Source organism: Anolis sagrei, chromosome 2, assembly GCF_037176765.1.
Source record: "Anolis sagrei isolate rAnoSag1 chromosome 2, rAnoSag1.mat, whole genome shotgun sequence".
NCBI classification, from domain to species: Eukaryota; Metazoa; Chordata; class Lepidosauria; order Squamata; family Dactyloidae; genus Anolis; species Anolis sagrei.
In genome coordinates this window covers 114,018,434-114,030,979 of record NC_090022.1, presented here as the reverse complement: position 1 = coordinate 114,030,979, position 12,546 = coordinate 114,018,434, and the positions used below count along the sequence as shown (strand labels likewise).

Below are 12,546 nucleotides of genomic sequence, written 5' to 3'. Positions count from 1 at the left end.
GAAAACCTTAAAGGGGCCGCGGCACCTTTTTCTGGCACAACTCTCTCTAGTGTTCAGTGGCTACAGGTGGCTCCGTATCCTGAGGGGAGCCCTGGCGGTGAGAGCGGACGGTGGGTGGCTCCGGGCTTCCTCCGCCTGGCAGAAGCGGCTTTGGCGATGCTGCCTGCAGGTGGGGGCCGGGAGGGGGAGGCCGGGATTCCTGCGCGTTCCGCCTTCGGGCGGGGGAAAGAGCGGGTGGGGGGCCGAGGTCGGTGCCTTCCTTTGTTGCCATGGAGACCAGCTGGGGGGCAGCCGTTCCCGTGGCAACCAGCTTGGGCGCCCCAAAGGCATGGACGCAGGCCTTCGGGCATCAGATTCTGGTCAGACTTCGGCATCCTTGAAGTGACTGGCTTGACTCTGAAGGAGCTGGGGGAGGTGACGGCCGATAGGGAGCTCTGGCGTGGGCTGGTCCATGAGGTCACGAAGAGTCGGAAACGTCTGAAGGAATGAACAACAAAGGCCCGAAGAGGCCTTTGCTGGCAGGAAAGGAACGGGGTCGGCTGTGACCTTCCATGAGCTGTGAACTCACGCCCGGGTTACATCTCGCCCACTGACCTTATTGCCTAGTAACTGAGAAGTTGAACTTCCTCCTGAGTAAATGTCCACAGGATCACTTTGTGACTTGCTCCTCCCTCTAATGTTTCCCTTCTTTGCGTTGGTTTGAGGTGCATTGAGCACTTCGTGTTGAATTATAGTGTTTTGGTTAATGTTACATGCCTATGTTCCTTTTGAAATTTGTCAGGGCAAGCTCAAAGGTAAGCTTTTTTTTTCCGTGTCAGGAGTGACCTGAGAAACTGCAAGTCGCTTCTGGTGTGAGACAATTGGCCGTCTGCAAGGACGTTGGCCAGGATGTTTTGATGTTTTGCCATCCTTGTGGGAGGCTTCTCTCATGTCCCTGCATGGGAAGCCGGAGCTGACAGAGGGAGCTCATCTGTGCTCTCTCCGGATTCGAACCTGCCAACACAAGGGTTTAACTCAATGTGCAACTGGCGGCTCCTTGGTAAAGCTTCAACTCAGTGAAATCATTGGGATTAAATGTGCTTGCACAAAGGGCCTAAGGACCCTGAAGACACCAGATCCTATCTGATCTTGGAAGCTAAGCAGAGTCAGTCTCAGTTAGTACTTGGATAGGAGAACATCAATTAATTCCACTTGTTATAGGCAGATTATCAGAGGGAGGAAATTAGGCTTGTCTGAGTAAACCTTATGGAATTCATGGGGTTTCCATAAGCCAGCAAGTGGCTTAAAGGCACTTTCACATGCACATAATTATGTGTAGGACTGCTCTGTAACAAATACATTCAAAATATAATCAACTGAAAAAAGGAAAGACCTTCATTGAAAATATGACCATGTTTTGAATGTAGGTCTCTCCTTTTTTAGTTAAATGAAACAATCTTTACATATGTTCACTTTGAGGAAAATTAAAATTATATGAAAAAGCATAGCTAAGACAGATTCATTTTCTTTTTGTGACATGGCATTAAATATACTACGGATAATATGCTATTAATTATACAGAATATTTTTTAATCACGTCAGAGGAGTTGTTTCTAGTGTGAGAGATTTGGCCGTCTGCAAGGACATTATCCAGGGGCCATCCGGATGTGTTACCATCCTGTGGAAGGCTTCTCTCATGTCCCCTCATGGAAAGCTGGAGCTGACAGATGAGAGTTCATCTCGTCTCACAGATTCATGTCTTCAGATCAGAGTTCAGCCGGCACAAGGTTTTAACTCATTGCGCCACCATGGCTCCTATTCCATAGAATAATCATCTTATGGAATGTGGACAATTGCAATATTTAAATAGGTCTCTTATAATAGAAAATGCAATGCAGCTTGGGTTTGTATAAGATAATTTTGTTTGGTTACATTTCCTTTTCTGTCATACAAGCCTAGAGTCTTAAGATATACAGAGGAAAACCTTTGGTCCCTCCACCATCCCATGAGAGATGATGCCCCCCCCCCCCCCCCCCGAAGACCCTTCCATGGAAAGCTAGGCTGGCCATCTCCCTGCTTTTCTTTCACCAGCAAGCAAAGTCCATTTGGTTTGATCAGATTTTATTGTGAACAATATTGGGTCCCACTCTGGGAGAAAGGCAGGATATATATACACACACACCATCGTTTGTTTCTATATATACACAACTGCAGAGTGTTACATTCCATTATGGTATAACAATTTCTAAACTTCTGGGTTTTGTTTTGTTTTCAGCAAAATTTTCAGAATTTTGTGACCATTTGTTCTATACCCACTGGAGATGAATGCAGATGCATTGCTGACAAGACATGTTGGCAAGAAATGGCAGCATCTTATTAGCAGAGCCAGGCTTTCATAAAATCATAGTGTTGAAAGAAACCAGAAGGGCCATCCAGTCCAACTGTATTTTACCATGCAAGAATACACAACAGATGGGCATCCAGCCGCTGCTTAAAAACTTCCAAAGAAGGAGACTCCAGCATACAGAACTTTTTATTTGCAGAACTTTCTAGTTATAATACCTAACCAGGGTATCAGTGGGTGCTTATGCTTGAGATGCTGGAGAGTAACTGCCAGTTAAATAATACTGGATCAGATATATCCTTGGTCTGACTTCGCATGGAGCATCTTATGTTCTTAGGAAGAAAAGGCTGTGTGTGCACATAGATCGGCCTCTTTACTGATCTCACAAGAGCTTGATTTTTGGCTTATGACCCCTAAACATTCAGCTTATTAGCTGATGTGCCATTTAGACTCTTATTTAAACGACTTAAGGTATACAGTGGCATGAGGATTAAGACCAAACATAAGCCAATTCCTGTGTTTTGCTATCAGGATGACAGTTCCAGAGGTCAGAAATTGAAAAAGTCAATTTCTCTGTTGTCTCAGTGCTACAAAAATGATGCTATGTAGCTGGTACATTCCTAGAATGTGACTGACATATTCATGGATTCGCATTAAAAGCAGCAGCATCACTCGGAAACAATGTTCCAGCTTTCCAGTATGGCAAAGGCCCTTGGGGCTGAAGAATGAGCTTTTCCTGCATTCGGCTTAGTAAGATCTGTTTCCTGCTCTCTGTTATTGTCTGTGCAGTTCTCCTCTTGCTAATTCCCAGATTTCAGGCCAGTTGGAGATCCAGAAGTTATCCACAGCCACGCCCACCACTTCTTTTGAATGTTTCCAGCAAGAATGAGGTCCCACTTCAAGTGGAATCCAGCTCAACTGATCATTTGGATGATGAGACTAATAATATGGTGCCCCTGATGAAAGAGGACCCCATAAAACAGTGGCGTAATTATATCATAGATACTAGGAGATCCAAACTGAAAGCTAATGATAAGATGAATGGAAGTCCAATTAATCAATTCAATAGCCTGATGGCAGACCACATAGAGCCAACCAGAGTTACTGCTAAGGAAAAGCTTGAACAGAAGGATGTCTTCATTGCTGTGAAAACAACAAGAAAATATCACAAAACAAGGCTAAACTTGCTCTTCCAAACCTGGATTTCTCAGGCCAAGGAAATGGTAAGAATACACTTTCCCAGAAAACTAAAGTATGAACTTGTTTACCAGTAAAATCCTTTTGTCAGCTTGCTACCAGAGTGCCTTTTCATGCATCACTATCACATCCAAATGTTAATATCTCTTCTTTTCCTGGAGATATTCTTGTGCTTCCTTTCTTCTGGCCCCATGATTATGTTAGGCAGAGTTTTAATAGGCTATACTCTCCAGAACATATTGTTTGAAGCAAAAAAATGTGAAGATAGGTTGTTGGGTCATGTAAGCTGGGCCACCCCTCAATAGTTAAGTGTTAAGAGACTCCCCCCCCCCTTATTGTATGTGAGCAGGGAGTACTGGTTTATCTACATATACCACTAGCTCATCTATATGAAGAGACATTCTGACAGAGCCTGGGGTTTCTCTCATATGAAAGGTCTATAGGTGTATACTGGTGGTAGAAGAAAGGGATATGGAGTCTGTAGTCTTTATTTTAGGAAGAGTTTTGGCTTGGTTGGGGTATGTAGAACTTACAAAATTGGATGATGCACTTGGTATTATCTCTACTGCTGATTAAACCTGCACATAGTGAAAGGACATCTTACTTTTGACGTTGCTAGAAAATAATAAAATGACCTCTTTCGGATTGTTCTAACCAAAACCACTATTAGTACCATTTTTTAAATTTTAAGATGTATTTCTTTGTTTTGTGTGCTTCCCACAGACATTTATATTCACAGACTGGGAAGATGATGAACTACGTCTCAGAGCAGGTGAGTTGCCTGCCAGATTTCTTGAAGTCACGACATATTTCTGTTATTGCTGAAACATGTTAAGTTTTAACCATAACTCAAAGTTTTCACACTTATGCAGTCACTCTGTCATCCACTCACACTTGTCCCATTCTTGCAAGTGTGCCTGCTTTGTGGTATCTGAAATTTACTTAACTCTTAAGGAGATATAAGTTCATGGATTCATATAAAGTCTTTCAAGCTTGATGTTAGGTGTTTCCATTTCATGTTACTTATAACTTGGCTCCATTGATGCACGGGTGGACCCTGCTGTGCTATATATGATGCACGGGTGGATCCTGCTGTGCTATGAATATACTTCTTATGAAGTATGAATATACTTCTTTCTCATATTTCAGTCTCACTTCACTTTTTTCTTACAAATCATATTGATTCTCCAGTTGTCATCTTTATTTTACAGGGGACCATGTCATCAATACCAACTGTTCAGCTGTTCATACCCGACAAGCTCTGTGTTGCAAGATGTCAGTAGAATATGATAAATTTCTTGAATCTGGACGAAAGTAAGTAGCAGGCACTATTTTCATGGTTAATTACCTTGAAATTCTCCTTTCTTGGTTTTCAGTGAGTTATCATTCTCCCCATAAGCATAAAAGAAATGAAATCACATTGAGTTGGAAAAAATGTGTAGCAAAGTAAGATATGATCTAATTCTGGGCAGTTGAGAAAAGCTTCTCAGTCTTTCTCTTCTTGGCCCAGTGAGTAGATCTGTTGTTTTGCTGTTGTAATTCCAATAAGTGAGGATCTCCTCCAAAGAGAACAAAACACAAAGAACTAACTGTTAATTCTGTGTAACCTTTTCTATATCTGTCTCTTGTCTGCTTTTCCTGCAGGTGGTTTTGTCATCTGGATGACGATAATTATGTGAATGTGAAGAATCTCTTGAATCTGCTTTCTGCTTTCTCACACAGCCAAGATGTGTATATAGGGAGACCAAGTCTAGACCATCCTATTGAAGCAGCAGACCATGTCCGGAATGATGGCTCAGTAAGCATACTCTCTTATTGGGTTATTTTCTCAGATTATTGCACTGTCTCTCTATTCTTACCTACTTTTATCAGAAATTCCTGTTTTCCTTTGTTTGTAGCCAAGATGTCCAGCCACACATGAGCCAAGCAATTGCAACTTGGGCAAACCAGGTCTTCCTGCATTTTTGTAGTGTGGTGCTGTGCATTTTACTAACCAATTTAGGTTGATATAGTTATATATTTAGCACTCTTAAATTTAGAAAGCAGTTATTTCTTGAGTAGGCATTGTTTTAGATACAAAACTAAAATGCTGTTCATTATTAGCCTGCTGCTTTCTGTGGCTCTAGAGACAAATTTTAATTGACTGACTTTTCTGTTTTATGATGCACCTTTTATATTATTAGAATTGTGAACTATGCATACTTACCTATATGTCTCACAGAACTCAGTTCAAGGCAGCAGTAGAAAGAGTTGGGAATGCATATAAGAAACCCTGTCACTAGAATAAAATTGGATTTGTTATCTCTTCGCTGGTATCCTTAGGTTTTGGTGAAGACTGGTATTTATTTGTGCTATCTCCATAAATGCTTACCATGAACTGAATACTATATCAGATTATGATACAAATTAAATGCATTTGGATATGAGCTCTATGCATTCTAATCTGTTACTGGGATCAAATGTGACATGGTCAGCATTCAGGACAGGAATGCTTGTTTTTCTGACCACTTTCTGTTTATCTTGCTAGACTACTGCAAAGTTCTGGTTCGCCACAGGAGGTGCAGGATTCTGCATTAGCAGAGGCCTTGCCCTCAAGATGAGTCCCTGGGCTAGGTAAGTGCAGTTTGGGGAACTGCTTCCCACCCAAACCCAGAGCTTAAGAAAATTTAGGAGGATTTCATTCTCTGACCCTGTCTTTGAACAGTCTGGGAAGTTTCATTAGCACTGCTGAAAGGATTCGTCTTCCTGATGATTGCACCATTGGCTATATTATTGAAGGCCTGTTGGAAGTGAAATTGTTGCACAGCGCTTTGTTCCACTCTCACCTGGAAAACCTGCAGCGGTTGCGGGGTGACACTGTGCTCAAGCAGGTATGGGCAAATGGACAAATCCAACTTAAGCCAAGGAAATACCTCTTCCTTCTGCCATTCCAGAAAATAGATCTGCTTGTGTAGATTGTTGTTGAATCTATCCCTAAGGTTTTAGGGCATATAATAAAAACATGCAGATGCATCTCATGAAGGTTCACCATGACCATGGAGAGTCCAAGAGAAAGAAACACTAGTGAAATCAGTACAAGTATTTGAACAAAAGGCACAGCTGTCCACTCAAGTTGCTCTTATTGAATGAAATAGTCCTAGAATATGATTTGTCAAATAAAAGCTGAGAGACAGCTTGGCTTCAGAATGGATGATAAAAGTGGAATTATTATTACGTGGATTAAGAACAGAAATGGGGTGAAAGAGTAAACGGGTAGTAGGGATACTTGAAGTGAGGAAAATTAACAGAAGTGTATGTGAGATGCAGTTGTGGAATGATAAAAGAGTATCATAGAATTTTAAAAATGGCAGCTATGATACTCTTATCATGCACCCAGTCCTAAACAGAACCTTTGGTGTTAAATAATCTTCCTTTCATTGGAGCCCCTGGTGGCGCAGTGGATTAAACCACCGAGCTACTGAACTTGATGATTGAAAGGTTGCTGGTTCAAATCTGGGGAGCGGGGTGAGCTCCCACTGTTAGCCCCAGTTTCTGCCAACCTAGCAATTCAAAAACATGCAAATGTGAGTAGATCAATAGGTACCGCTCCAGCGGGAAGGTAACGGCATTCCATATAGTCATGCCAGCCACATGACCTTGGAGGTGTCTATGGACAATGCCAGCTCTTCGGCTTAAAAATGGAGATGAGCACCAACCCCTAGAGTCGGTCATGACTGGACTTAATGTCAGGGGAAAACCTTTACCTTACCTAATCTTCCTTTTACCGCATATTTCCAGGATAACATAATAAATATTGATAAAACAATGTATAAATACTCTAAATGTGTAACAATGAAACTGTGATCAAAATCTTAAAAGTATATTGTGAAGATGTCAAAAACACTTTGGAGAGAAAAGAACTTGGCTAGCACAGAGACATGCTAATGTGATTGATATGCTTTATTCTGTTTGCCTGTGTTCCTTTTCTACACTTCTTATTTAGGCCCAAGTATAATTTTGGATTTTGTACATATTTTTTCCAGATTACTTTGAGTTATGGTGGTCCTGAGAACAAACGTAATGTCGTCACTGTGGATGAAGTTTTCAGTGTTCAGCAAGATCCAACTCGGTATGTAGGTACACCGATCTTCCAAATGAAGGGTTTTTTTTCTTTTGAGATTTTAGGTCAAAATATCAAAACATAAGAGCAGAAAACAGTATTTCTTTCTTGGGTTTATTACAAAATTATGACTTCATTGCAGGATGTGTATTCTTGTAGATCAAAATGTTTTGAATCATGTGACAATTTCTTCTCTTTCTTTTTGCAGATTCAAATCTGTCCATTGCCTCCTCTACCCTGACACACTGTGGTGCCCTCCTCTAATGGTGAAGTGACACCTGCTGTTTCAGATGTATCTTCTCTTTGGGCTTTCTTCAAATGAGCAGCTAAAGCTGTCCTTGTCAGAAAATAACAAGGATTAAAGTGAACACAAGTCCATGGGCACATCAGCCACTATTGAAAATAGTATTTTGCAAAGTCTTTAGTCTTGAAGGACACTATAACCCATTTAGAAAGCTTCTTTCACTCCTTTTTCAAATGTCATAGATGTCATTTGTATTAGGTAAAACCTAATGCATACTGTATGGCATTCGTAAAAACTCAGGAATTTTCAGTCTGGCATTGTGGTAATATGGTGGAGGGCTAAATCTTCTTTCTCTCAGTATGCCAGGAACAAAATAAGCTTTTGACACTCCCAATGCGAAGACAAAAGTCCTTTTTTTCAGAAAGTAATCATGGTAGGAGACTATTGATTCTGCTTCAGCATCTGTTTTTTTTTTTTTTATGAGACTGTAATTGAAAGAAATGGACTGTTTCTCTGCTAGTAAATATGAGATGAACCATTATCTTCAGAAGACATACTCACAAAACATGTGCTCTAGGTTATGACGGAACTTTTCTTTGTATGTTGTTGTTGTATTACTCTTTAAAAGCTGATTATGCCTGAATTTAATATCATCCCTTTCCTAAAAGGTGTATGTCCACAAACCCTTCAGTTTTAAGTCCCGAACAGATTTGTCTTGGATGCTGCATGTCTTGACCACTATTTCAAAATAGCTGAGATTCATTCATGTATATGTTGGCTGGACCATTGTATATATCTTAGTTTTTATACTCTATCTGGTCTCCATGTCCTGCTGCATCTCATAATCAATATGCTGAAATATATTGTTGTCTCCCAAAAGGACAGTAAATTCAAGTCCCTGGTGTATCTCACAATCAATATGCTGGAATAGATGAAGAAATAATATTACTGAACTCTGCATTCAAGGAGTTAGGGAAACATGTTAAGATTTAAGGGCCTTTTACCTCTTCTAACTAAATCAGCTTTATAAAAAGTGTTTCTGAGGCCCAAAGTTGAGAGCATTTCATGCTAACCTTCCGCCAGAATAAAGAATACAGTACACATAGCCATCACACAGGACTGCTGTAACCCTCCTTGTAAATATAGCAGATTTCACCAAAAAAGCAGAGGGTTGCATTTGGGAATGTGATAAGGTAGTACTGTGTGTCACAGCCTTGAAGTGACATGTACTTGATAAATTGACAGACTGTTAGCAAGTGTTTCACACAATCTGTACCACCTTAGGGAAATATTTTCAAAAACATTAAATATTTGTTAGTGATGAAGTGTACTCTCTTTTTTAGCCTTCTTGCTGAAAAAGTATCACACCAATCCCTTCACTACGAAGAAGTTATAACTAGAGCACGGCCTTAAATGTTTGGAGCTTTTGGACATAGTACATTGCTAGGGAACATGATGACCAGATGTGCTGGAATATTGTAAGCCCCAAGTAACAGCTATGATTATGGTTCCTAAAGTGATACAATTCATTTTGCACCCCATGATAGCAGCTGCATATACTACAGCATCTGTCTATCAAGAGACTTGTAGTTGCTGTATGCTTTAATTTCAAAAATGATCAGGAAAACAGGGATATACAACTCTGGCATGGCCTACTTTTCATTCTTGTTTTATATCAAATTTTCAATCTCAGAATATTCCCATTTTAGAACTCTGATAACAGAAGATGCTGGAAAACATGCATGTATTTATTTCAAGGGGTAGGGGATGTCTTGCTGTCAGTAGTTAAGTAGCTTTTCTTATGCAATTGTTTCTTCTTTTGAATATCTGCCACCACCATCCCATCCCATTCAGTTATGTACCTCTTCCCTATATGTACCCCCAGTTTCTTCTTGCTCTTTCTCACCTCTTCTTATACCAAAAAAACAAATTATCAGTAAAAATATAAGTTTGGCAAAATCATGCCAATAAATTTCACGCACAATTTAATACTTAATTCTAAATACAATAATCAGGTTCCTTGGCACATACTATTGCAGAGTTTTGTCAGTGCAGAGCACTGATGAAAAATAAAGTTTTGGACTATTGGTTTGTGTTATTTAGAGTGTTTCAGCCTCTGCTGCCATAGATGAATGCTGGAGCATTCTCAGTTATGTTACTATTGCTTTTTCAGAAATAAATATTTGTAGAAGTATGTCATTCTTTTATCTGTATGCACACATACACAACAGTGTGAACCCAGTTTCTTCAGGATTGTTTCTAAACTTTTGTTTCTAAATCTACTTTTAATGACAAAAGTAGATTTGAGGTTCAGGAGGATATAGTCTGCTTTAGTGACAGCAAAGGTCTAAGAATTGAGGCACAAAAAGTGCTAAGTAATAGCATTACAGAATAACAGAACAAATTATATTTGCAACTACAGTTGTACAACTCTTAATCTTCTTGATTCTATAAACGAATTCAATACTAGTTATTTTTCCTACTTAGCAGATGTCATTCAATGCACTGTTGGTATACGTGCATCCTTGTTTAAGACAGGGAATTATGAAAAACATTCTATTAGTAATGTCTCTGTCTAAAATGTAAGACTGTATTTGAAAATACCGAAATGCTGACTGTACAGTGATTTACACCTATTTAATATTTAATGGGGAGTAATGAACATTTAGAAACATTTGATGGCTTGAGCAGTGACGTATCCACTTTACAGTGTAGTAAGAGAATTGATCTATTACAGTAATTCTTTTAGAAATCGTCATTAAACTTTGGTGCAGATATTCTTTTTACAGATGTTGAGTCACTACAGCATCAGCTACTTAAGTTACAGCTGAATGTAGTTTGCCTTTATAATGCTTTCCACAGAAGTTACATAGTGAAAAATGCGTACAACAAAGACGCTGGTGACCACATAATCTGACCATCTGCCAATTCTAACTATTGCCTAACTTTTATCTGATATATGCCTTTCTCGGTGTCTCTAGCACTGCATGACATCCTGTAAGATTGCAGTGTTTACAGCAACACAATGAAAATAATTCAGGAATGGGCTTTTATTTCTGCTGTGAAGTTAGAGTTACCTGTGCCCACATTAGTCACATAAGGAATTGATTTGGTCCCAGAATGGCAGTAAAGCAAGTGCTAATGAGATCTGTGTAACTGCTAACTTTTGGAGCATATAGCTCCTTTGAGGATGATTCTGTGCACTCCCGCTATTCGTTTTCAACCTCTCCCCTGTTGCTCTCCACTTCCTCATGTTGGTCACCGGTCCACTGCACAATGTAGTCCCTCAGGCGCTGCATGATGACTGTGGATTCCTTGTAGAACTCAAGGCTGAGGGTCTCCAGCCCAGCAATGGCCTTATCAAAAGCAGCCTTGGCTAGTTTTGTGGCTTTTTCAGCATTGTTGAGAACCTCATAATGGAGGACTGAGTGATTCAGAGCCACAGCCAGGGCCAGTGGATGAGTTGGTTCCAGGTGCCATTCACTGATTTCCTGAGCCTCTTCATAGGCTTGCACTGCAGACTTCACCAGCATCTCCTTGGTGTCAGACTGAGCCACCTCTGCCAAGTAGCGGTAGTTATCTCCTTTCATCTTCAGATAAAAGGCCCGGCTTTCCTTATCTGTTTCATGGCAGTGCTTTAGGAGTCCATGGTCTAGGAGGCCAAGAATCTCCAAGCATTGTGCTTCCAATTCCCTTCTTATGGTCTCGCGGTAGGCTTCAGCATGTTCTTTCTCCTTTCCAACTCCCTGCTCCACTGAGTTCTTTAGACGTCGCCAAGAAGAGCAGAGCTCCTGGATTACGAAGGTGTAGGCCTTAGAAAGCAGAGTCTTCTCTTCCTGGGTTAAAGGCTCTCCTCCTTCGGCCACGAGCTGCCTCATGGCAGCGGCCATGTCCTGGTATCGGCCACATTGCTCTGCTAGCTGTGCTTCCTGCACCAGCTGCTTGCGTCTCAACATGGGCAGGGAGAGGCTGGTGGTGGTGCCCTGGAAGGAGATTCTCGTTGTGGCACAGCAAAGAAGTGATGTCACAGGGACAGGACTGTTCTGGAACACTACCTAGCCTCACTCATCCTAAGTCCATATTAAGGGCAACTTACTACTCTACACAAGTACCAGGTCTACTGCAGTGTAAATATTATGAAACAAAAATGGTAGGCCAAGAGGATGTAATGCTCAGGAGTGGCTGGAAAATATAGACGACAAGCACTTCCTGAGGAGGCAGGTTGCTTACAATAACAATGAACACTCCAAAGATTTGGGATCCACATCTATGATATCCAGGAACGGTGAATCACCCTGCCCATCTATCTATATAAAAATGCTCTGTTCGTTTTGAGTGACATCATAACTCAAAATCCGTTGGATGAATTGTCACCAAATTTGACCACAAGACACCTACTATCCCAAGGAGTGATAACTCAAAAAAAGGATTTTGTCATTTGGGAGTTATAGTTGCTGGGATTCATAGTTCACCTACAATCAAAGAGCATTCTGAACTCCACCAACAATGGAATTGAACCAAACCTGGCACATAGGACTCCCATGACCAACAGAAAATACGGTGGGCATTGACCTTGAGTTTTGGAGTTGTAGTTCACCTTCACCCAGAGAGCCCTATAGACTCAAACAATGAAGGATCTAGACCAAACTTGGCATGAATACTCCATATGCCCAAATATGAACA

At 40.7% G+C, this 12,546-nt stretch overlaps 2 protein-coding genes across 2 annotated transcripts; one reads left to right on the top strand and one right to left on the bottom strand.

The window, feature by feature from the left end:
* Position 1: 1 nt before the first annotated feature.
* On the top strand, positions 2-10,057 carry RFNG (RFNG O-fucosylpeptide 3-beta-N-acetylglucosaminyltransferase). The gene is made up of 9 exons (XM_060764840.2): positions 2-110; positions 2,255-3,546; positions 4,244-4,292; positions 4,732-4,834; positions 5,165-5,318; positions 6,048-6,133; positions 6,225-6,390; positions 7,543-7,628; positions 7,828-10,057. The coding sequence occupies exons 2-9, from the start codon at positions 3,049-3,051 to the stop codon at positions 7,892-7,894; spliced, it is 1,209 nt and encodes a 402-aa protein (XP_060620823.2). The 5' UTR covers positions 2-110; positions 2,255-3,048; the 3' UTR covers positions 7,895-10,057.
* Positions 10,058-10,310: 253 nt separating this feature from the next.
* LOC132768692 (14-3-3 protein gamma-like) lies at positions 10,311-12,145 on the bottom strand. The gene has a single exon (XM_060764842.2). It carries the CDS (start codon positions 11,817-11,819, stop codon positions 11,073-11,075), a length of 747 nt encoding a protein of 248 aa, XP_060620825.1. The 5' UTR covers positions 11,820-12,145; the 3' UTR covers positions 10,311-11,072.
* Positions 12,146-12,546: the final 401 nt, after the last annotated feature.